Raw genomic sequence first — 24,641 nt, forward strand, 5'->3', positions numbered from 1 at the left:
GGGGCCACTACTGAGAAGGCCCTGTCCTGTGTGGAGACCCACCTAATGCTCTCACCCAAGTCGTTTGGGGAGCGCATTTTATAATTTGTATGTGTTTTATTGTCATGCAGCGCCTTGGGAGCGCTTCTGCCCTGAGAAGCGTCCACGAAATAGCTTAAATGAAATAAAATAGAGGAAAAAATAGAAAGAAAAGAAAGAAAAGAGAAAATAAAGAGAAAAAGTGAAATAAATAATTAGAATAAATAAGAATAAAAATAAAATAGTTGGTAGGGGGCGTTGACACAGGAAAATGCCCTTTCACCCATGTCTTCAATAGGTTTCTCCTGCGGATTTTAATACCAGGGCAGGTATTGAAATTCCTGACCAGGTATTTTAATATCCAGGTTTGTGGCCATGAATGCCACAAGTTCTAAGCACGGGTTTTCGGGAGAGATACATCCTTTTGTATTGCCAGACGAAACTGGCAATTTATGTGTACTGGCTTAGCGAGACAGATATGTATACCCGGGGCTTTCTGTCTCCCCCATCCTGGCCCACTCCCAGTTCTACCCCCCTATGGACTAGAAACTTTTATTTTGCGTTTGAAAAGACAAACAGCCCGCCGTCCTCAGCCTTGACCCCCCGTGTCTCTCTTCTGTCCCCCTGCAGCGACTTTTAAGCGGCCTGTGGTGATCCTAGGACCAATTGCTGATATCGCGATGCAGAAGCTGAGCACTGAGATGCCGGATCAGTTTGAGATTGCGGGTGAGTCTTCCGTCCTCCTTAGAGCGGCGCAATGGCTGGAGCGGCGGTGTGGAACCTCCGGCCCGTGGGCCACACATGCGGCCCTCCAAGAAAGCCCCGCCCACTTCCCTTTCCCGTAGTTTTCCAGCTTTTGTGTCATTGTTTCCCCATTCGAAAAGTTTGCAATGTCTCTCCTGAGGTTTAGTGGCTGGCTGCATGCTAAAATAGGTGGGTCTTTTTGGCCCCGCCCACCCCCAGAACGCACCTTCCCCCCGAGCTTTCCTGAAACGGAATTTGGCCCTCGAGCTGAAAGAAATGTGACGCTGCTAGGTTACAGGCCGGGGTCGACCCACGTTCAAATCCTCCACTCGCCCACCGGGTGACCCTGCGCCTGTCACACTCTGTTGTGGTCCTAACCTACCTCGCAGGGCTGTTGTGAGTTCAAAAGAGAACCACGTACAGCACGGTGAACTCTCTGGAGGAAAGGCAGGACATAAAGTCAATAAAGTGAGTGGAAAAGAGCAACTGCAACAAAAACCCGACAGCCAAGCCCTGCGTCCCCAAGCCGTTTCCCAAGTAGTCCGCTGACAAGGTCTTCGGTGCACTGAAATTCACACTTCTGACACCCTTTTCTCTTTTTAAGAGAGCGTCGCCAGAGAAGGTGGGTCGGCCAAAGTCATCAAGCTGGACTCGGTGTGGCGAATTACAAAGCAGGTAAGACGCAGCTTTATTCAGGGGTGATTGCACAGGGGAGAAGGGGGAAATTTCTGGAGAAATGAGGCTGAAATCCTGTGTGCTCTAACCTGGCGTTACCCCCCACCCCTACCCCATGGGTCTCAGTAGGGCTTACCTCTGAGTAAGCATGCAGGCACAGGAGACCCCGGTCCAATTGACAGCTTTCTCCAACCTGGTACACCCCAGATGAGATGACCACTCCCATGTGCCACAGACTCCTCCCCAGTGGGCAGTTGTGAACTGAAACTTCTGTTGTAAGCTGATTGCAGTTGTAAGTTACAACCTCGGTTATAAGGTGTGAGTTGATTGCAGTTGTAAGTTGAAACCTCCGGAGGGCAGCAAGTTGAGAAGGGGCAGTACCGGGAAAGCCCCTTGTCTGCCTGAGACCTGGGAGTGGGCGATCTTGGCATCGATGGGCCGACCGGCTGCCCTCTTCCCCTCCGCAGGAGAAGCATGCGCTGCTGGACATCACGCCGGCAGCGGTGGAGCGCCTCAACTACGTGCAGTACTTCCCCATCGTGGTCTTCTGCGAGCCGGACAGCCGGCAGGGCATCAAGGCCATGCGTCAGTGGCTGGCCCCGGAGTCCAAGAAGAGCTCGCGCCGTCTCTATGCCCAAGCCAACAAGATGCACAAGTACTGCGGCCACCTCTTCACGGCCACCATCAGCCTGGCCGGCGGCTCCAACACCTGGTACCAGGGCCTCAAAGACATCATCCGGATCCAGCAGGGCCGACCCATCTGGATGACAGAAGAGCAGGTGGGTGCATTGCTGCTAGGGCTGGGCACTGCCTCGGGGTGGAATCCCGAATCCAAGCCGAAGCGGTATTGGATTGGGACGAGGTACCCCGAAGCGAATTGACTCTGTCCTGAAGCCTTCAGGGTGCTTTGGCCTGATTCCAGCCATGAGGTGGGCTGCTGACCCTGCCCACTTCATGGCCACCAGGAGTCCATTGCACTCCCCACTCACCCACCCTCCTTCCTCCCCCCCTCTCCCCCCCTGTGGCCCCAGAACCTAGAACTGCTGTCTTCACTACCCGCGGGACTTACCTTAACCACGATTAGAGCTGACGTTTCAAATAAAGATGGGGGTTCTGTAGTTTTCATAGATCTATGGTCGCAACTATGGTCACATAAAGAGCCATTTTTGTTCAAAATGGCAGCTTTAATCAAGGACGCACAGTTAAGGGAACCCTTGCGGTTCGGCCCAGTCATAAAGCGCCCTGTGTTGAATCGGGGGAAATCGGCTTCCGGGGCAAGCCGGGGGTGAGGGAACAACCCTAATTTGAATCAAAGAGATGCCATTTGAAGCATAGTTGCTTCGTTTTTCCAGTTCTCCATGCCTGGGAATCCCGTGTTATCCTGCCCATGAATTGAGGTGGTGTAGTGCAGGGGCCTGAAAGGGAGAGCCACGGATGGGAAGCCCTCCGTTCGAATCTCACCCCTGGCCATGAACTCGCTCTGGGTAGCATGGCGGATGTTGGGAGTTGTAGGACTTCTGTCTAAACAGGCACCCAAAATTGTTTTAAATTTTAGCTGTAAGTCACCTAGGTTGCCCCGTTTGGGCCCAAAGGCGACTCGTACATTCATAAACAAATGAGATAAATCTAATGAAAATACCCCTTGTGGGAACCTAACTTCTTCCATGCCTTTTAATCTCTCTCTTCTGTTCTGTATCTCAAATTACCCCGCCTCCCAACCTGCAATTCCTCCTCAGGTGGACTCCTCAGCCGAGGAAGGGCTGGAGATACTCAACCAGAATTCGGCCGCCATCCCCGGCTACCTGACGTGTGACAGCCGCGCCAACAGCGACTACGAGGAGACGGATGCCGAGGCCGAACCATACACGGATCTAGAACTTGAGGAGGCCTACCGGGAAACAGCCCTGGCCCGCTCCTCGGAACCGGCTGAGCAAAGCCTGGAACCGGACCTGAGCGAGCGTGTGGCGGCCGCATTGGCCTACCCCGTTGATTTGGTAAGGAGATTGGGAAGGGAACCCCAGAGGTCATCTGGTCCACCCCCTGCTCTCTGCAGTTCCTGCAAGGGCTGAATTCCATTTCAGAAGCCACATTCCTGTCATGGGCGGGGCCGAAAAAACCCAAATATCAGCATATCCCCCTTGGGACCTCAGTCCGGCTCTCTCCGGACGGCTCCGCTTCCTTCCCCTGACCGCTGACCATGTCCTGACTCAAGAGTTTTAAGCTAAAATGGCGGATGTTTGGGGTGTCTTGGCTCCTCCCCTTTTGCCTTTGGCCCCGCCCACCACTGGAAGGCAGATGGGGCTTCCTTCCCCAACCTGGAGTCCTCCAGCTGGTTTGGACTATAACTCCCATTAGCCCTAGACATCATAGCCAGGGATGACAGAAACCTCTGTAGGGCGTCAGCTGGGAATTCTGCAGCCCGGGTGTGTTGAAACCTCTGCATTCAAGCAGATGTTGTAGTTCGTTTGCCCAAATATAAAATGATTCCCAATTTCTGCCTCAGCCTTTCTCATCCATACTATTTTTCTGTGTTGTTCCATTCTTAGTCTGTGTGTCGATGAAGCGAGTGCAGTTTTTATTTTTTTGACGCACAGACCAAGATTGGAATGAGACGTGCAAGATTTAAAAGGCGTCCTTTAAAAAAAAAGTGCACTGCAAGAAAGGTGCAATACTAAAAACGCATACTTTCTTTAAAAAGAGAAAGAAAAGCTTTTTAGACAATGGCGGGAAAGTGCCACTTTTGAAAAATGGACACTTTTTTTTGTCATTTGAACGAATCGAAAAATCTGTTTGCAAAGGAGAACGGCAGCGATCCGAATCGAGCGGTGAAGTGAGGTTCGGAGAATTTCGCTGAGCTCGCGCGTCCCTAGACCCCCTCGTCTTGAATCAAGACTGCATCACTTTACCTACTGGTTTTTTTCTCTCTCATGTAGCACGACGGTGACCAGCAAGCCCAGGGACAGTGGAGGGAAGAGTACGACATCAGGTAACGATGGCTAACCTCCTGTTCAGGGCATCAGGGACTCTAAAACAGCGGCGTTGGGCCTTTTTCAGGGCCCGCATTCCAGTGGTGGGCGGGACTAGAAGCAGAAGGGGGCACCAAAAAATGCCAGCTCAGCTTAAGAGAGGTGTATCAACCTTTGTGCCCTATGCCGCCTTGCGTCTCTTTTTAAGGGAAAGGGGGCTAAGAAATTGAATTAATACGCTACGAATCGTGATTCTAGAATACGGGCAAAAGATCATGTGCAAAACCATCCGGTGATCAGGAGGGGTTGTGCCCCCCTGCTCGAAAGAACTGCAGCGCTGCGAATTGCTAAGCCAACCCTCTGAGCTGCGTTTACCACCCCGGCTTTCTCTCCGCCAGGGGATACGAACACGAAGCGCTCCGGAAGAAGTTCACCCAGGCCCGGGCGTACGAATCGGAGTCGGACCAGGACTACGGATACGACTGGGGTCCAGCCACAGACCTGTAGGAAACAGCCACCCCCGCGGTGAGGCGTCTTGCGATGCTCTCGGGCGGAGATGCCGTTTCCTCAGGGGTGAAGAAAACGGTCCATGGCTGTTTCAGCTCTTCCAGAGAGGAGGGGGATAGATACAGTGGGGCAGAAGAGGAGGTGTTTTATTACCCGTTGGAAGTTCTCACCATCCGTCTGTGCCTTTTGATGCTTCTGTTGAGGGAACTGCACCCCTTCTTTTTCTTTTTTTGGGGTTGTCCTATCCCTGAGCAGCCAGAAAGAACAATTCTTGATCCCCAATAGGCAGGTCTCCAGTGGGCTCTCTCTGCAGCCCGTCTCCTATACGGGGAGCAAGCCTCAAGCCGGGGATACAGTACCATTCTGCCACCCCTTCAGCAAGTCTTGTAACTGCCTCAAGCCAGGGTTACAGTACCGTTGGGCTTCTTCCACACCTCCGAGACTTGTAACTGCCTCAAGCCAGGGTTACCGTTGGGTTTCTTCCACACCTCTGACAAGACTCGTAATTGCCTCAAGCCGGGGCTTCTTCCACCCCTCCAACAAGACTTGGAATTGCCTCAAGTCAGCATGCATCGGTTCATTTTATAATCCCCTCACCCCCAGGCAGTTTGGGTTGACTTAAAAAAAGAAAAAAAAAAACCTCCATTTTGGGGTGTCTAGCACATGCACAGGGCCAGAGAGTGCCTTTGGCTTGCAGGTGTACCTCTCCCCTTCATGCTGTGTGCCTCCCGTGTAGCTTTGTAATAAAGAGATTCTTTCCAGCTATGTTGCCTGCCCTTCCTTTCGGACAGCAACGGGGAGAGGGATTTAAGAGGTTAAGGGAGGGCGGCGGGTTCAAATCTTGGCGGCTTGAGGAGCGGGACACGCACACGCACGAACCACCACAGTTCAACAGAACCAAAACGGCGTTTATTTTTTACTTCCATTGCAAACAACGAAACAAAAAAATAAAAACCACCACGACAATTGGGTGTTCCCTCTTGATTTTTACGAGGAAACAGAGGTGTGTGTTTTTGTGTAAAAGCATTGCACCCATTTCCCAGAGCGGACCAGGAAAAGCGAGGCCCAAACATGTAGCTTTACCAACCCAGTTTCCAAACCGCCTGTCCTCTGAATGTCCCAGTGATGCTCTAACACAGGAACAGGTGACCGGGCGCCCCTCCTGGATATTTTGGACTACATTTCCCATCAGCCCCAGCCAGCATGGCCAACAGTCAGAGTTGATGGGAGCTGTAATTCTCCAAAACCTGGAGGGGCACCGAGCTGGCTTCACCGCCTTATGCAAAAATACCTACTTCGGGATCGTTTAACTCCGAATCGCCTCTGTGATCCCACCTATACGCATGGGATTTGGGTTTTTTTTTTTGGGGGGGGGAGTTGTTTTAGTTTCCGAAAGCCACATTTTGTATATGAGTGTTGTGCAGATTTGCCTTGCCTTCATAGCATTGCTTTAAAGCCCCTCACTGGATTAGAAGAAATTTGGGAGGCAACCCAGCGGCCCGCCGAGAGATAAGGATCCCCCTTTTGCTCGGAGCGTTGTGTGTTCGTGGACCAGAGTGTGGTGGTCCCAGGTTTCGGAGGACCCTTTGGTAAGACCCCTCCCTTCCCATCACCATGGCTACCATCTGCTCCTGCTCCTCCTTGCTTGTCAGGCAGAGATCCTGGGAGCGAGAAGGCCGTGGGGTCTCCTTCTCCTCCTTCTCACCACCACTGTTGTCTGGGCCGGAGCGAGAGGCAGGTGAACCAGCAGATTGCAACAAGGATGAGGAGGTGCAACTCCTTGTCCTGAATTCCCCTGGCCGTGCCAACCTTGACGCTGGCCCTGGACTGGTTGGAGATTGCTGGAAGGTTCAGAAAACCAACCAAGTAGGTCCTATCCTAATAGTTTACCCAACACGTTAAGCACCGCCTGTCTGTCAAAACTAACACTGACGTTTTCTCTCTTTCTCTGTTGGGTATAATGTTAGCACCTCGGTCACAGCGTAACCCGTTCCTCACACGAACTCCTAATCTTGTATCCTAGTAGGCCCCAGGGACGGCCCTGCTATGAAGCGTTACGAAGCGTGCGCAGCAGGCGGCAGAGGATAGGAGGAGCGGCGCCCCCCAGAGGATCTGCCACTTCCTGACTCAGCGGCAGCCCCCCCACATGGCCACGCTCTGCTGGTGCTCCCTCCAACCCAGCTGGCCTCACCTGCCTGGTGACCAGCTTACCTTTCCCGGTGCCCATGCGTGCACCTGCCTCGCCATCACGCTTCCCAAAAAGTGTTTCTGCCTTCAAAGAGCCGTTCGGCATCTGGGTGAAGTCGGGCAAAGGATTGCGAGAAACCCAGGAAGTCCCAGGAACTCTCCCGAAGGAGGAAACACCTGAAGACCAACATGCTGGGGAGGCAGGCGCATGTATCCGGGCCAGGAAAACTAAGCTAGCAGGCAGGCAGGCATGCTGATAGGGAGTGAGCGAGCGAGCGGTGGATCGTACCCGCTTCATACCTGGGCCAGGCCTGGTAGGCCCTGTAAGTTCCAAATGTCGGAGGCTGGTTTTGTTTTTATTTCTTTGCCAAGGCCAGGGAGAGAGATGGATTCGGGGGCACGTGAGAGTGAGTGAGTTCTAGTCTACCCAAATGTCAACAGAGGTGATGAAATCTGCAAAAGGACTGTACCACTTCAAAGAGCCGTTTGGGATTCTATATTTAAATGGGTCCCTGTGTTGCAATGAGGGAGCTTGCAACCACCTCAAATTTATCACTGTCCACATCCGGCTATGCGAGTTTGACATTGCCACATATTAATGTATCCCACTTCTGCCACCATCACAGGCAGCCTGAAGTGGTACAGTGTAACCTATTGCAGGACTCTACCACTGGGAGCGATGAGGGAGAAAAAGAATTCCGCTAACGTTGCTCTTCCAGTTTTCATTAAACTCTAGCGCAGGAACATATATAAATGTATCCCACTTCTGCCACCATCACAAGCAGCCTGAAGTGGTACAGTGTAACCTATTGCAGGACTCTGCCACTGGGAGCGATGAGAAAGAAAAAGAATTCCACTTTCTAAGATTGCTCTTCCGGTTTTCATTAAACTCTAGCGCAGGAACTGACTCCTAGCTGAGACAGGTAACTTCTCAACTCCTCCCGTGAACCCCAAACACGACTCGCAGGTAAGCAAAAAAAAAAAAAAAAACTGGCTGATGTGTTTCAGAAAAGCAAGCTGGTGTGGGTTGCAGAGCTCACCCTGTTAAGGCGAGGGATCTTGAGCCAAAAGTCAGTTCAAGATGGAAAGGGGTGCATTGAACCCGTTAAACTGAGACAGGAGAAGGGCGCGCCGATCATTTCTTCTCCCTTCAGAGGAAGACGGGTTGCTCCTGGCCAGTCAAGAGGCGATACGTTGAAGCCGGCATGGTTTTGATGTGGACCTGTAAGAAGGCAGAAAGTGGCGCTAAAGCAGGCCTCACCAAATAAGGGCCCATCCAGGCTCAAATTTTCACAACGGTTCCCACCAGCGGCCGTTTCAGCAGGCTGTACAAAGGGAGGTGAGACAGAAAAAGCAGGGCCGTTCCACCAGCCCTGCTGTGAAAGACTCTTTTTTCCTCCTCCTCCTCCTCCCTTTTTCCTTGTGTGTTGTCACTTTTTTTTTTTTTTAGATTGTAAGCCTGCAGGGGTAAAGCCTGCCTTGTTTTCCTGATTGTACGGAAGCCTTTTTGGCCGAGGAGAGAGAAATGTCTGGTAGCAGCCCAGACAAGTCACTTCCTGCGCCGACAGCGGCAGTGAGACAAGGGTCAGGAAGTGACACGCCCATCTCGCTCCACTACGTGGAGTAGTGGTTAAAGCCAGACTTTCCCAGCGCCCGCCGAACGTTTTGCACTGCAGCTCCCAGCATCCCCCAGCTGGCTGGGGCGTGCTGGGAATTGTAGTCAAGCCCACTGGAGGGCATGAGGTTGGGACAGAATGGGTTACGGCACTGGGCTAGGCCCGAGTTCGAATCCCCCTTCAGGCACACAGGCTTCGAGTCAGCTGCTTGCTCTCGGCCTGTCCAACCTCACATGGGTGTTGTGAAGGCCTAAACGGGGGCGGGTGAGAGGCAGATACGCGGCCTTGAACCCCTTTAAAAAGAGGGTAGGATAGAAAATCCAGTGAATATTTAAAAACGGATTCAGGCAGTGATCTTTTCGGGGGGGGGCAGGAGGGGAGAGAGGCACCGCGTCCACCCACCTCGCTGACCGCTTGAGTGAGGATCTGGATGATCTTCTCGTGGGGCATGGCCACCACACTCTGCCCGTTGATCTCGATAATGCGGTGGCCCACGCGAATGCCGCCACGCTCCGCAATCCCGCCGCGCATGAGGCTACAGATCTGAAAGGCAGGCGGGAAATGGCGGAAGGAATGGGGGGGACGACACCCCATTAGAACAGTCCGTCCATTCAGATCGATAGACATGGCTGGTGCTTCCCATCCCGTAACCCAATGCCAAATCTCTGCGCTGCATAAAATCAACATTTAAAGGGACACCCAGAGGTCATCAAGTCCACCCCCGGCTCAGCACAGGAATCTGAGCATCCCTGAAAGACGGATGCTTAAACCCTGGTGAAGGAGAGTTTTCTGTCTTCCCAGGTAGCCTATCCAGCTGTCGACGTCGTATTATTATTATTATTATTATTATTATTATTATTTACATTTATATACCGCCCCATAGCCAAAGCTCTCTGGGCAGTTTACAACAGTTAAAAACAGGGAACATTAAAAACAAATATAAAAGTTTTAAACCATCAAAAGCATAAAAACACACAATATCCATTTAAAACAAACTATTCTGGGGTCAGTTAAAAGCTTAGCCTATGTTGTTAACTGCCTGGGAGAAAAGTCTTGACCTGGCGCCGGAAAGGGAACAGTGTGGGCGCCAGGCGAGCCTCGTCGGGGAGATCATTCCATAATCGGGGGGGGCCACCACTGAAAAGGCCCTCTCCCTTGTTTCTCCTAATGCTGCGGCGAAATCCGCTTCTCTGACGTTTCCTCTTGTTCCACTCCATCTCTCTCTCTGTGGAGCCACACAAAACAACCCTCTTCTGCCTTCCATGTGGCCGCCTTTTAGAGAGTTGTAAGACCGCTGCCGCCTCCGCTGAACCCGTTCTTCTAGTTGGCAATCAGTGCTACTACGAGTCTCCGCTGGGCTGGGAATAAACTAAACAGATCTTTGGCTGGGAGCCTCTAGCACTGAAATTGTACTGGTAAAGCACAGCATCGCAGCTGCAAACATACACAGTACAGTATTTAATAACAAAGTAAAGTTTAGGATAAGAATCCCCTGCATTACACATACACACCGCTTTCCCCACTAAGAACGCAACTTGGCTGGCTTGTTCGAGCCACCTAGATTACTTACTATGCCGTTTTCGACGCAGAATCCCAGAGGGTATTTTACGTCAGGCCTCCGGACAATGGCTGTGGTGACGGGCGGGCAGTGAACCACAGTTAGGGTCACCTCTGTTTGGCTTTTCAAGTCCTGGGAAGGGAGAGAGGGTTAAGGAAGGGAAATTAACTGGGAAATTAACCCCTGCGATCTGCCGAGAGGTGACACAAAACGTCAGAAGATGCCATCTAGCTTAGTATTGCATGATCTGATTGGCCACCGGTTCACAGCCTCTTAGACCAGGAATTTCCCAAGCTCTTATTTATTATATTTTATTTTTAAACAGGGGTAGCTGCACATTCATCCAGAAAAGGATTTGGGGGCAGGTGCCACAAAAATCAACGGTCCGTTATAATAGGAAATGACAACGCAACAGCTTGGGCAGGTCATCATATAGTCAAAATGGGAGACCTTCAAAACCTATTTCAGGCAGCTTAAAAATACACGTTTAGATTGTCTGGACAAAAAAAAAAGTGTTTTTACTGGGTGCTAAAACCCACAGTGGCACCAGGCGTATCCCTCTCAGCGCAGGCTGTCACCATAGAAAAGCGCTTTCTTTCCGAGATGAATAATGCACTTGAACGAAAGAGTTAATTAATTAATTAATTACATTTTTATACTGCCAAAGAGCTGAAGCTGTCTGGGCGGTTCACAAAACGTCCCTCAGAGATCATCCAGTGGTTCTCAACCTGGGGCGCTCCAGATGTGTTGGACTGCATCTCCCAGAATGCCCCAGCCAGCTGGCTGGGGCATTCTGGGAGTTGTAGTCCAACACATCTGGAGCGCCCCAGGTTGAGAACCACTGATTTAGTCCAACCCCCTGGGAGGCAGAGGAAATGCACTATTAGAGCAACCCCACTAGGTGGCGCTGTCAACTGGATGTACCCGGATGCTTCTGCATGTGAAGCAGATTTCCCAGATCCTTGGCAGTCAGGGGAAGGGGCGGAGAAACTGACACTCAGTGTAGTTTGGGAAGCAGAAAAGGTGGCATCTTTTGAACGCCTCCTGAAGACACGCTTGTTTACACTCGTTCTCTGCTGAAAAAAGACGTGTCCCCCCCCCCCCCCACCAAATGTCTCATTTATGGGGAAATGCCTACAGCGACGCCTCTCTTCCAGGGAAAGGCTTTGCAATTTCAATGCAAATGTCTGTACATGGTTTAAAAGGCGGGCAGGAAAACGGTACGGATCAGATTTAGGGTCGAGCGCACGGGAATCTGATATGGGTGGGAGGCCAAAGAAGCCGTCTGTCCCTACGCAAAAGTAAACGAGGCCGCAAAAAACGAGGTTATCTTTATCCCCGTTGCTCTGCTGCGATAACGGCACCCGTCTCCCGCCCCTCTCTCTCACCCGGATGGTGTTCTGGCAGGAAGCCAGGGGCAACCCCACCAGGCTGGTCCCGTTGACGGACATGATCCGGTCGCCGATGCTCAATTTGCCCGACCTTTCGGCCGCCCCCCGGTGCATGAGGTTGGCGATGACCACCGTGGGCAGGATGGATCCCCAGCCAGACTCGACGATCACCACGCCCAAAATCTCCCCCTTCTGTTTAGAGATGATGACCTGCACGGGCGACACCCAAAAAAGGTCGACCAGAGCAAGAGAAAGAAGCCCCCGCAAAACGCTGTGGTGGGAATGGGTGGCGTCATCTCTCCCAGAGAGCAGGGGGGCTGCACCTTGAGCTTTCCTCCTTTGCCGTAAGGACTAGAAACTTGGGTTAAAAGAAACATTGTAGTAAGCACGGGTAGCGTACTAACTTCTCCCAGTAGAGGGAGCTTTAGAACGGGGCTGGCTACACTCTGAGATCGCCCCCCCCTCCCGCCCTGGTGAGATGTCCTCATTTGTCATGAGGACTAGAAACTTGATTTAAAAGGAACACTGTTCTATGAACGGGTGGTGCATACTAACTTCTCCCAGCAGGGGGAGCTTTAAAACGGGAGGCTACACAATGAGAAACCGCCCTCCTCTGAGGTTTCCTCATTTGTCATAAGGGCTAGAAACATGGCTGAAAAGAAACAGTGCAGAAGAAATGGTTGGAATACAAACCTATCCCAGCAGGGGGAACCCTAGAGCAGGGTGGCTACACTGCGCACCTCCATGGTTATTTATTTGCAATAGGATGGATCTGGATTCAAGCCAGATCAATCGCGCTAGCAGAAGTCAACTTTCTGCCCCACAGCAAATCTTCCAGCCTCTTGAAAATGCAGCACTGTCAGGAGACCTTGATGGACCAGAATGGGTTGAGCTATGGTTTGGGGGGACCCCCCCCCAAAAAAAATAAGACAGAGGAACTTTCTGCAAACTCCTTCCTCTTGCAGACAGAACATCCTGGATCCAACCCAGAATTTATATACCGCTTAATAAAAAAACGCTCAGCGTTTTATATTCAATAAGACTAAAAGCCACTGTTAAAATCCATATGCGATACAAATGCGGCGACAAGCAATTACAAAAAGCGTAGTAAAACAAAGGCTGGACTACAACTCCCATCATCCCAAGCCTGTTGGCTGGGGCTGATGGGAACCGGAGTCCAACATCAGGAGGGACACAGGTTCCTCATGCCTGCTCCAGAGACAAAGCTGTCATCTACGTAGGTTGGAGGAGGGTCATCCCTGAATACGGTGACTGGAAAACTCTTACCAGCCCGAGTGCCGAACTCCATTCCGGAGAAACCCTCGAGGGCTGCATTCCAGTGGTGGGTGTGGCCAAAGCAAAAAGGGTGTGGCCAAACATACCGACTTATTTTAGCTTATTGCTGTTCCTCCCAGTAACTAAGTTTTAGGAAAGGGATTTCAACCTTTTAGAACGGGGGATGCACAAAAGCTGGAAAATGATTGGTGGGAAAGGGCAGGGCCATCTGTGGAACCCCGGAGGGCCAGAACGCAATGCCAGGTGGCCTGGATTTGGCCCAGACCCCTGAGGTTGCTCACTTTTGTCTTAATACCAAAAGTATCCCATTCTATCTTCACAACAACCCCGCCAGGTAGGATTAAGCTTCCTTTTTTTTTAATCTTCCATTGATTTTCTGTTATCTGCTGTCAGCCACAAACAGTGCCATATATAGAAAACTTACTTTCTATGTATGGCATACAGAAAGAAACCTTTCTTTCTAGGGCAGGTGTGTTGGACTACAACTCCCATCAATCCTGATATGGATTCAGGTGAAACCTAGACACCTGAATTTTGGCAGGGAACCCTACTGGTGTGCACCTCGGGGTTATCTGGTTTTAAAATGCGTTCATAAACGTAAATGCATTAGTGTGGTTGAAGCTGGCAGTAACATCTTCCGTCGCTAGGTGGCAGGCTTCCCGAACCAGCATACTGGGTGAAAAATAATGAATTCAAAAAATAAATAGGTTAGACAGGAAGAGGGCAAAGTCCTCCAAATGTCCACTCAGTGCATTCTGAGGCCAAGCAGAGATGCAGACTTGGGCCTCCCCCATCCCAGGTTCCAACGAAGAGCGCCGGAGATTCAAAATGCCTCTGTGTGGCAATGGGGCTGCCCACCCTCCACCCAGAGAGAACGCCCGCTATCCGTTCTTACTTCCTTACAGTTCTCTTGCTTGGAGAAGTGGGCCAAATCGCCGTTGTACAGCTCCTCCTCCCCCTCGGCTGGGGGTTCGTCCTCGTCGTCCTCGTCGCCACATTGCCGAGGATTGAGCTGCGTAGGGTCGATGCCGCTGGCGCGCAGGAAGCGCTGGTACGCCACGCTGAAGGCCTGGCCGATCGCTTGGGCTATCACCTGGGCCTGAGGGGAAACAGAGAGGCAAAGACTTGTACAGCTTTAAAACTGGGTCTTTTTGGGGGGGCATGCCTAAACAAAGAGAACATCAACCTTTTTCCTGTCCGGCCACGCCAGGCCGGCGAATAGACGGCGTCAAAAAAGCGCCTTGGGATTTTTTTAAAAAAAGGAATAATAATTGAAAAGCAGTATAGAAATTCTCTGAATTAAATATAATAAAAAAGGAGTTGTGTGTCTGTCAGTCCGTCAGCGGCAAGACGGTGAAAGCTAAACACTTGAATCTTGGCGTGTATACAAAGGGGACCCTACTGCTGTGCGCCTCAGGGTTATTTGGTTTTAAGATGCATTAATTAATGTAAATGTGTCTGTGTGGTTGAAGCTGGCAATAACATCTTCAGTCCCTAGGAGGCAAAATTCTTCGGTGGGGTTATCCTGATGTTTTCGGTTGCACCACACCTCCAGAAATTTATAGATGAGGTGTTTGATACATTAACCTAAAAACAAACCCTGCAAAGGGTTAGTGTTAGGGATAACAGATTAGATCGCCTCGCTAGCTGCCGGAATTCCCCCCCGCCCTGAGATGCTACAGGAAGCCAGATTCCGGCTGGACATCAGGAAAATCTTCCTGACTGTTAGAGCAGTACGACAATGGAACCAGCGACCTAGGGAGGTTGTGGGCTCTCCCACACTAGAGGCCTTCAAGAGGCAGCTGGACAACCCTCTGTCAGGTATGCTTTAGGGTGGATTCCTGCATGAAGCAGGGGGTTGGACTCGATGGCCTTAGAGGCCCCTTCCAACTCTACTGTTTTATGATTCTATGATTTGATACATTAACCTAAAAACAAACCCTGCAAAGGGTTAGGGTTAGGGATAACTGATTAGGTCGCCTCGCTAGCTGCCAGAATTCTGCCCCCCTCTGAGATGTCCTCATTTGTCATGAGGACTAGAAACTTGATTTAAAAGAACGGGCAAACAACAATTAAACACACCCGCTCACGACACGCCGCCTCGAAGGATCCCACTCTTAAAGGCGGCCGAAATAATTTAAAAGAAACAAACCCGCACGAGCGAGGACATGTACACCCAAGACCACCCCCACCCCCAGTTTCCCCAAGCTCACATCCGGCGAGTGGAAGACGTGGCAGATCATTTTGTAAAGCTGTTTCTCGACGGAGGTGTCTGCCCGGCGAGGGAGTTTCCGACGGGCCATAAGCACCACGATTTTCCCAATGTCCGCAATGTAGGAGATGGTTTGGAGCGGGTGGTCCATCATGGCCTCCTGCAGGGACGGGTGGGGGAAGGGGAGAAGAGATAAAGCAGGGGTGAGGAAGCCTTCTTAGCCCAAGGGCCGAATTCAAATTGTAGAAGGGTTCTCGGGGGCCGCCGTCGGGCGGTGGGCAGGGCCGGAAGACAAAAGCCAGCAGGGCGAAACTACCAGCCTATTTTAGCATACAGCTCTTGCTCCTAGGAACTCAGCCTTAAGGGAGGCATGATGAGAGGCAGTGTGGTGGAGTGGTTAGAGCGTCAGACTGGGAAGACCCGGGTTCGAGTCCCTACTCAGCCCTGAAGCTCGTGGGTCATGAGCTCAACTGGTTCCTAGATCTCTACTGTGGGCAGAGAATCCTCTGGGCGGGTGACCTGTATTTTCAGAAATTGACCCAGACATTGCCAGCGGTGTAAACAGCAGGGTCGGCGGCAGAGACGCAAAACCGCCCCCCAGCGGCTCCCCGAAACACACTCGTCGACGCACCTGGGAGTCGGCTGTCAGGACCTTGATCCGTTGCGTGGAGACGAAGAGGTCCACCTCCGTCATGGGCTGCGACTCTCCGTCTGGAGCCTGTGAGGGAAAACAGAGTTAAGGGCAAGGAGTTCTGTTCCTGGTACCAGAGAAGAAAGCGGCATTTCCACTGCCTAGAAATGCCAGAACGGACGAAACTGGACCAGCCCCGAAAAGTCAGAACTAATCCCGCGTACCTCACAACGGCTATCCAGAGGTCTCTGGGAAGCCCAGAAGCAGGGCACGAAGGGGACGGACCTCCCCAATTCAAAGACCCAAGAATGGGGGCATTCAGAAGGGTAAACTACCTTTGAATATGGAGGTTCTATTTAGCTCTCCTTGGGGAAGTCGGAGCCCTGCCAGATGAGACCAGAGGTCTATCAGAAAATGTAGCCAACCGGGGACCTAAGGATGGGCGTTGGGCCGTTTTATTTCTGAGGGCCACGTTCTGGCGCAGAGGCGCTCTTGGGGGGGGGGGCACAGTTTGGTGGGGGCGGGGCCTAAGACAAAAGGGGCGTGTCCCAAATGGCAGATTCGAGTGGAAAGCTCTTGCCGCCAGTAGCCAGGCCCGAGGAGGGCATTTCCACCGTGCAGATGGGGGAGAAAACGGTGTGGAAGCCGTCACCGGAAAATGAGTGGTCGTGGCAAAAGCGGAACCCTGGACAGATGGATCTGGGCCTCCCCGAGTTCTTGACCCTTGTGTATCGCTGCGCCAGAGAACACGGCAGCAGCCGCCTCCTGACCTCACCTTAATCCTGTCCACGGCTTCCTGTGCCTGAGCCATGCGGATGCTGGTGGGGGGGTTCCTCTCGGAGACCAGCTGCGTGGACCCCAGGTATTTGGCTCCAAAGATCACCCCGTCCAGTAAATCCTCGGGCTCGCAGGGGCCTGGGACTGAGAGGATGGCAGGAGGGCTGGTTTAATAACATGGGACAGAAAAGAAAACGCAATCTCCTAGTCCTCGTGAGAAAGGCGCTGGGACTAGACCTGAGCTTGGCTCTCCTCCCAGCAGAACACAGCATCTTCCTCCCAACTGTAACCATTGAGCTCTACTGCTGCCGGCGAAGAGGAACATTTGGAAGCAGCTGTACACGAGTCAAACCCTCCGTCCGTTCAGCTCAGTATTTTCTACACTGACTGGCAGGACCTCTCCGGCGTATCTTTTTCCCCAGCTCGACCTGGATGCCAGGTTTCGAACCCAGAACCTTTTGCATCCAAAGCAGGGCTCAGCCACGGAGCTCTGGTCCATAGCTTAAAAATAAAGCATGATTCTAGTCCCCATGATTCTGAATACAAGCTTGATCTGAATAGAAACCCCCTTCTAGAGAAACTAGAGAATCTAGAGAAACTAACCCCTTAAGGGTGTGAGCCTAGGCCTGTTTAGACAGAAATAAGTCCTAGAACTCCCGGCATTCCCCAGCCGAATGTGGCCTGTTGGCGGCACCCGGGACCTGAGCTGCAGCGTCGCTTCCTTTTGACTTTTTTTACGCACCTAAAAATATATTAGGTGGTGTATAAAATGCGAAGCGCTGGGGAGCCTGAAGGCAAACAATTTTAAAAATGCGAAAGACTGAGAGGGAGAAGGGGGGAGAAGGGGGTTGGCTGAGAGAGAGAAACAGAGAAGTGAAGAGGGGGTGGCCAAGAGGGAGAGAGAGAGAGAAAAGAGGGGGGCAGGGAGGAGAGACAGGGTGGCTGAGAAAGAGAGAAGATAAAGAGAGGGTGGCAGGGAGAGATAAAAAAACAGAAGAGGAGGTGGCCGAGAGAGAGAAACAGAGAAGTGAAGAGGGGGTGGAGAAAGAGAGAGAAAAGAAGAAGAAGAAGAAGAAGAAGAAGAAGAAGAAGAAGAAGAAGAGGAGGAGGAGGAGGAGGAGGAGGAGGAGGAGGAGGAGGAGGAGGAGGAGGAGGAGGAGGAGGAGGAGGAGGACAGAAGAGAAAGGGAGGGTGGCAAAGAGAGAGAGAAAACAGGAGGTGTCCGAGAGAAAGAAGAGGGGTGTAGCCAAGAGAGAAAAGAAGACAAGAGAGTAGGGTGGTTTAGAGACAGAAGAGAATGCGGAAGGGGGGGGACAGAAGAGGAGGTAGCCGAGAGAGGGAGAAGATGGCAGAGACACAGAGAGAAGAGAACGGGGGGGGGGGGCATGGCCGAGAGAGAGAGAAAGAGGAGGGGACCAAGAGAGAGAGAGAGAAGGGAAGAGGGAGTTGGCCGAGAGAGAAGAAATGGGGGGTTGGCAGAGAGAGAGAGAAGAGGGTCATGGCACAGAGAAAGAGACCCCCTACCCACTTTTGGCTCTAACCCAACCACTGCTGGTGTCAGCCCCCGCCCTCAGCACGCAGCCCCCCCAGCAGATCACCCAAGGCAATGTGGCCCTTGACCGGGGGGGGGGGGCATAATCGTGCAGCCGACAACACACACACACCCCGGCCTCGTCCAGCCCCAGCAACACGGACCAAATGCTTCACTCACCTTCCTTGTAAGCCGGGAAGGACGACAAATCGGTTTTATTCTATTAAAACAAAGACGCGTCAGTGTCACCAAAGCAGGGAGGAGGTTGGCCCCCGGACCTCTCCGTAAGCCCCTTTAAAACCTGAGCAGATTTTTCGTCTAAAACCAGCAAACCCGCTGATCGTGACCTTAAAACAGTATTTTGGCAGAGGGCATAAGATGGCAGCGACCACAAGGGAGGGAGATTTAAAAAGGGAGACGGGCAACCCGGGAGGCAAGGTGTGCAGTGAAACCCCATACATTACGGGTTGGCAGAGGTCAGGTTTGTAGCATCTGCGCTGTTTTTCGTTTCTACTTAGTGCCTCGGGGCACCTCGGCTGCAAAACAGAGGATCAGGGCCAGAGACACGCTTCGTGGAATGACGGCCCATCGCTCGGAGCCTAGATTTCCCATGCGCCCTCCAGATGTTTTGGACTACAATCCCCATATTCCCCAACCACTGGCCACGTTGGCTGGGTCTGATGGCAGCTGTTGTCCAAAACAACCGGAAGGCGCCGAAATCTGACCGGCAATAAGGCTGTTTCCCTGCGCCCTGGTTGCGTTAAGGCTCTCAAAAACCTCCACGGAGGCTTTTCAAAATGCCTCCATGGGTCCCTATGGAGGTTTTTTGAAAGGCCTAATTGCAGCACAGAGGAGGGTGTTTTTGCAGGAGGAAAGAGCTAACCCCACCCTCTCCAACACTGCACACCCCCTTGAAAAGCCACCTCTCCCCAACTGAAATCAGCCCCCCCCCCCTTTTTTTTTTCCGTATTAAAAAAACCTCCATGTCGATGGAGGCTGTTAAAACGCCTCTACGGGTGCTTATGGAGGCTTTTTTAAAAGCCTGATCTCAGTTGGGGGCGGGGGAGATGTGTGTATGCACAATTAAGCAGACACATCAGCTGTCGGGGGGCGCTCTACCACCGGCACGCGGACCTCAACGTGTTTCACCGGAACTGATCCACCCTCTCGGGCCGAAAAACATTCCCCGTCCCCGCTAGAACTCAAGTCGTGCAAGATGCTCACAGACAAATCCGACTCGGGAGACAGCTCCTCCGCAGGCCTTGATCCCGGGGCCGCCACCGCCGCCCAACCTGGCTCGGGGGAGCCCCGCGCGCCTGAACCAGAGTCCGAGGAGGCTCCCTCTTCCAGGACGCCCCCCTCTCGACGAACCCACCGGCAGCCTCCTTTCCTGTCCGCTCTGTCTGAGCCGCACGAGGAGGGCGCTGCGGGAGTCTCTGGCGCCACCCCCCTCTCTTCGCCCTGCGCCCCCTGGCAGCCGGTCCCGGCCACTGCGTCCGAGCGGGCCAGGGGCAGCTGGCCGCTGACCTCCGCCGGGAGGCCCCCTTCGTAGCGGAGCAAGCTGAGCAGATCCTCGCTGTCGGCGTCGGCTGAAAGCAGCCCACGGCTCCCACGGCCCTTCCGCCCGTGGGCGGACCGGAGGAGCCGGCGGGAAGCCGCCCCCAAGCCACGCCCTGTGGCAATGTGCAGCGGGCAAGGGGCGCACTCCCCGGGCCGCCCCTGGCACCCCGCAGGCCCCAGGAGGGGGCCTCCTTCTCCTCCGAAAACGCGCCCCTCTTCGCCGTTGGAGCCAGGGAGGAGACCGTCTTCAGAGGTGGGCGAGCTGTCGTGGAAAGTCGGGCTGAGTCGCTGTAGCTGGGCAAGTAGGCCCTGGAGCTGGAACTGCTCAGATTCTGGGGAGTCCTCGCCCGCGGCTGCCTCCTCTAACTCCATGAGGTGTTCGTCCTGGTCAACGCCGTCCTGGGGTCTGCTCCCCACCTCGGAAGCCTGGACTGGCTCTGTCGCCTCGCTTTCCCGGTGCTCCTGGGCACCCAGCTCGGCGCATTCCTCCATGGGGTTCCTGCTGGAGCAAACGCAAAAGATAAACCCTCCCTCGAAACAAGAGGCCCCGGAGGCCGTCCTCCAGGTGACCCCGCCCAATAACGAAAGCAGGGCCTTTTCAGTGGTGGCCCACGTTTGTGGAAAGCTCTCTTTAGAGAGGTTTGCCACAGACATTACAGTCTCTCTGCTGCCAGGGGAAAGACCTTTTTATTCTAAGCATTTTATGACCTGTTCGAGTGTTTATAGTGCTTTATTTTGCTGCTGGTTTTAAGGTGCTTTTATACGGTGACATGGCTTTATTTTCTGCCGCTGGTTTTATCTCGGTTTTATTTTTTGCTTTTAATGTTTTTAACGTAGTGTACACCAAGGTTTAAAAGTACAGCAGACAAACAAACAAACAAACGTGGTTTAGAAAAGGGCTGTACAAAGACCCCAAAACCCGCTTCGGGGCCTGATTCGGAACTTCCAAATCCGCCCCGATCTGCCTCGGGTCCGAAGCGAAATGCAGACGTCCGAAGCGGGTCGGATGTTTCAGTAAATAAAGACTTTGGCAGAATGTCAAGGCCAGCCAAGAATGGAAATAGGCATTATCTGTCCTGCATTGCCTGCTTGCTTAATTGTTGAGGCCGGCTGTTTTCTATTCTACAAGAACATAGAATATAAGCGTCATGGGATCATGTCCAGAAGGGGTGGGATCAAGGGAATATAGATAATCATCTATTATTATCATCTATCCCTAGGGCCCTCCCAATTTGGAAGTTCTCCGGGACCAAGTCGATAGGTACCACAGGCCAGGCCTTTGGAGCTGTTCATCGTCGCTCTTATCTCATTTGCTGATTTTAAGATAAGAGTGCGGGGGTCCCAGTGACTGATGGAACGTTTGCTTCATGCTCTGAATGTATTGTCTCACTGCTTTCTTCGCCTGTTGTAGCAAAAAGAATGGCTTTCCTTCACCCGTTGGCGTGTTCAACACCAAAAAACCCTCATTGATTATTGACAAAACAATGGGCAAAAACGTAGGCCTCCTAGGAGCAGGAGGAAACGGGAGCGGAGCAGATCCGGAAGGAAATAAAACGGGGAAGAGAAAGGGATTTTTTTTCTTTTACCTGGAGTCTTTGACCCCCAGATCTGTGTAGCTTTGGGACCATTTGGGATCTTCTGCATGGTCTGGGCCACTCTGGACTTTGGGATGGCAAAGACCAGATTCCATGCTTGGAGGCGTAAAAATGGCCCGGAGGCTGTCACTTGGAGAAATGGGCTGCTGCTGGCGGTCAGGAACGTCTTCTGCAGGGTCATCCGTGACCTCGCCCTCGGCGGCTATGTTCTCCTCTAAGTCCATGGGGGGAGGCTCCAGGAATTCTACGGGTACATCGTGCACCTGGATCGCGTCCATCTTGAAATCCATGCTATTTCCGGTCATGGTCCAGTTTCTGCCAGGAACGACCCTGCACTTGAAAAACCAAAAGTCAGCGTGAAGTACCAGATTCGAAGCAGAGAGATCATAGGGACACCTTGTCTTAAATACTGTATTCACCATTTTAAAAGAAAATGGTTCAAAATTTAAAATCGTTCCGTTTTTCAACAACAACAACACCCACAAAAAAAGTTCTTTAGAAAAAAAAACATACCCTCTTCCGAATTTTCCCCAGCCTTTATATTTGAAGTCACGAATATATTATATTACAGTAACACACCAGACCCAGATATATTACAGTAACACACCAGTTCCAAAATAGCCTATGGTTGCCAACTGACCTGAGAAGAACTGTGGGACCTGTTCCTGTGCGTTTAAGAAGAGCGCGTCAAGATTAAACAGGTGAAGCTTTTCTTATAAGTAGGTATTTAATCTACAAATTTTTGCAGAGTAAGCAGATTTTAGAGTAGAAGGTGGTAAACAAACGAAAAACCTGGCAACCTTCTACAAACCCATCTTTTCTTATGTCTTTAACTGCCTCTCCTGGGCTCCCAGAAATTGCCTTTCTGGCAATTCCAGAAAGGTTGCCACATTCTCTTCCTTGTAGCCCCAAAACAGCAGACTTTCCTGCGGGAGCTTTACCTGCCATTCTTAAATGCCTTTATTGTTGACTAGAGAGGCAGTAAGATTGTACTTGAAATGCCAGGTGTGTTTACTTGGAAGAAAGCTGTATTGAACACAGTGGGGTTTCATTAGATCTGCAACAAAATTTTGCAGTACAGACCATTCCTATTCAAGATCCATCTTATTATTATTATTATTATTTATTTATATAGCACCATCGATGTACATGGTGCTGTACAGATAACACAGTAAATAGCAAGACCCTGCCGCATAGGCTTACAATCTAATAAAGTTGTAGTAAACAATAAGAAGGGAAGGAGAATGCAAACAGGCACAGGGAAGTGTAAACAGGCACCGGGAAGGGTGAAGCTAACAGTATAGAGTCAGAACAAACTCAAAGTTTAAAAGCTATAGGGAAAAGAAAAGTTTTTAGCTGTGTTTTAAAAGCTGTGATTGAGTTGGTAGTTCTCAGGTGTTCTGGAAGAGCATTCCAGGCATGAGGGGCAGCAGAGGAAAATGGACGAAGCCGAGCAAGGGAAGTAGAGACCCTTGGGCAGGCAAGAAGCATGGCATCAGAGGAGCGAAGAGCACGAGCGGGGCAATAGTGTGAGATGAGAGAGGAGAGATAGGCAGGAGCTAGACCGTGAAAAGCTTTGAAGGTCAACAGGAGAAGTTTATATTGGATTCTGTGTTCTTTTCCACGTTACTCCATTCCACACAGACCCAGCAAGCTTGTTTGGGTGACATGGAAGCCCGTCATGGGTTAATTAACCCTTGAGCTGCTGCCAGCCCTGCTGGCCGCCATTTTGAATACGCAGTTCTTGCCCAATACGATTGCCCCATTGTGCAAACTCAGCCGGCAGGGGTTATTTGAGGATTAAACAACTTTTGCATAACCCAGCTTCTGGTGGGTTAATTAAGCCAGGATGGGCTGTCGTGTTGTCTAAACCAGGTCACACAGCCACACCAGTTAATTTTTTTTTATTCTTTTCCAAATGTTATTCAACATTTTTCACGGCCTTATGCTTGGGCCTCATTTGGTAGCATTTAGGGTTTGTTTATTTTTTGCCCCTTTGAGGATTTTTAAAAGACCTGATGAGTTTCTTGTTTCTTCGTGACCCTGTTTTGCCTTCACTATAAACCCCAAATCTATAGCCCCATACATGAGTATCTGAAGAAGATACTCAAGTTTGAAAATCCACAATGCCTCTTGGCACTGAACAGTCAAGTTCGCTATTAAAAGGAGCCATGCATAGGGCCGCACCGTACATCCCAAACAACAGAGATCTTCGTTGGGTGGAAAAAGAATTGGTCTTGAAGAGACCCGGAAAACAGCACCTTGGACCTCTTTTCAATGTAATTTTTTCACCATATGTTGATGATGATTTTTACATTGCAATTTGCTTCAGGCATAAATACCCAAAACGAATCTGAGAAGTAAAACGACAATAACAAACAAACAAAAAAAGGAATTGATAAATTTGGATCAGAGTCAAAGAAGGAAGGAAATTGTGCAATGATTCGTTTGTGATTTTTACATTGAGACAGAGAGAAATGCGGCCTGGCTATTTGATTTTAAAAATATGACTTGAGCGGCTTCTCGTAAGACGGGGGTGCGGAGAAATACAGCTATCATTGTTATGCGATCCGCAGTGCAAATTCTCAGCATGCTTTACAGAGCACACCTACGCACAATTCCTCGGGAGTAAGGCCCATAGTTTTGTGTGGAGTTTATTCCCGTATAAACATGCACGGAACTGCAGCCCTGAGATTGCGAGTAAACACGCCAAGGCGGTTGGTTCTACAATCTTATGCATGTTTACTTTTGCACCCACTTTCACTAATTGCCTGCCCTTCTCTGTCAATGTGATTCATTTAAAATGATTTTCAGGCCGGCTTTGAGGGTAGAACCCCTTCGAGCTGGGGGATGAGATAACATAAAAACAAGATGAAAACCGGAAGAAACCGACAGAAAAGCAATAAATATCAATTTACAATTAGAAAAGCGATACCTATTCAACAAAATACCAACAACCGTGGTGCATAATGGCTACATTTTATGCTGGGGCTGCTATTTTTGTCTGGCTATGACATTGTTTGCATACTGACATTATGTGGCAAAACATATTTACATATTAAAAGGATTGTTTAATACATACCTTGTAAATAAATTTTAAAAAATGACTTGCAAGCCAGTCCCATTGATTTTAACAGAATTTGCTTCTGCGTGAAATGACTTTTGGACTAGAGGCAAACAGAACCACCTCTAAAAATGGTGCAAGGTTATTTTGGGTTGTTTTTCAGAAGCCCCATTGAATTTAATCTAACTTACTCCCAAGTAAGCGTGCACGGAATCAAACCCTTCAAAAGGAGAAACCTGGGCCTCCCTGTTAAAGGTCTCCTTCTCCCATTTTTTTAAAAAAAATAAAAATTAAAAGCAAAACAAATGTCATG

General features: G+C 51.0%; 2 protein-coding genes across 3 annotated transcripts in view; one reads left to right on the plus strand and one right to left on the minus strand.

Moving 5' to 3' along the window:
* The window catches only part of TJP3 (tight junction protein 3), a 32,406-nt gene extending 26,780 nt beyond the window's left edge, over window positions 1-5,626 (plus strand). For both annotated transcript variants that reach the window (XM_063146966.1, XM_063146967.1), the window contains exons 15-20: window positions 649-744; window positions 1,367-1,437; window positions 1,905-2,216; window positions 3,174-3,431; window positions 4,371-4,423; window positions 4,802-5,626. In XM_063146966.1, the coding sequence (XP_063003036.1) occupies window positions 649-744; window positions 1,367-1,437; window positions 1,905-2,216; window positions 3,174-3,431; window positions 4,371-4,423; window positions 4,802-4,910 (899 nt within the window). In that variant the 3' untranslated portion in view covers window positions 4,911-5,626. The remainder of the gene's footprint in view (window positions 1-648; window positions 745-1,366; window positions 1,438-1,904; window positions 2,217-3,173; window positions 3,432-4,370; window positions 4,424-4,801) is intronic.
* Window positions 5,627-5,797: 171 nt separating this feature from the next.
* Window positions 5,798-21,935, minus strand: APBA3 (amyloid beta precursor protein binding family A member 3). The gene is made up of 12 exons (XM_063147083.1): window positions 21,905-21,935; window positions 21,256-21,599; window positions 19,334-20,171; window positions 18,290-18,329; window positions 16,577-16,722; window positions 15,802-15,888; window positions 15,172-15,330; window positions 13,854-14,057; window positions 11,660-11,872; window positions 10,284-10,403; window positions 9,116-9,256; window positions 5,798-8,319 (listed from the first exon to the last, which is right to left on the minus strand). Exons 2-12 carry the CDS (start codon window positions 21,567-21,569, stop codon window positions 8,248-8,250), a joined length of 2,334 nt encoding a protein of 777 aa, XP_063003153.1. The 5' UTR covers window positions 21,570-21,599; window positions 21,905-21,935; the 3' UTR covers window positions 5,798-8,247.
* Between the last annotated feature and the right edge of the window lie 2,706 nt (window positions 21,936-24,641).

The sequence above is a fragment of the Elgaria multicarinata genome, chromosome 23, assembly GCF_023053635.1.
Source record: "Elgaria multicarinata webbii isolate HBS135686 ecotype San Diego chromosome 23, rElgMul1.1.pri, whole genome shotgun sequence".
NCBI classification, from domain to species: Eukaryota; Metazoa; Chordata; class Lepidosauria; order Squamata; family Anguidae; genus Elgaria; species Elgaria multicarinata.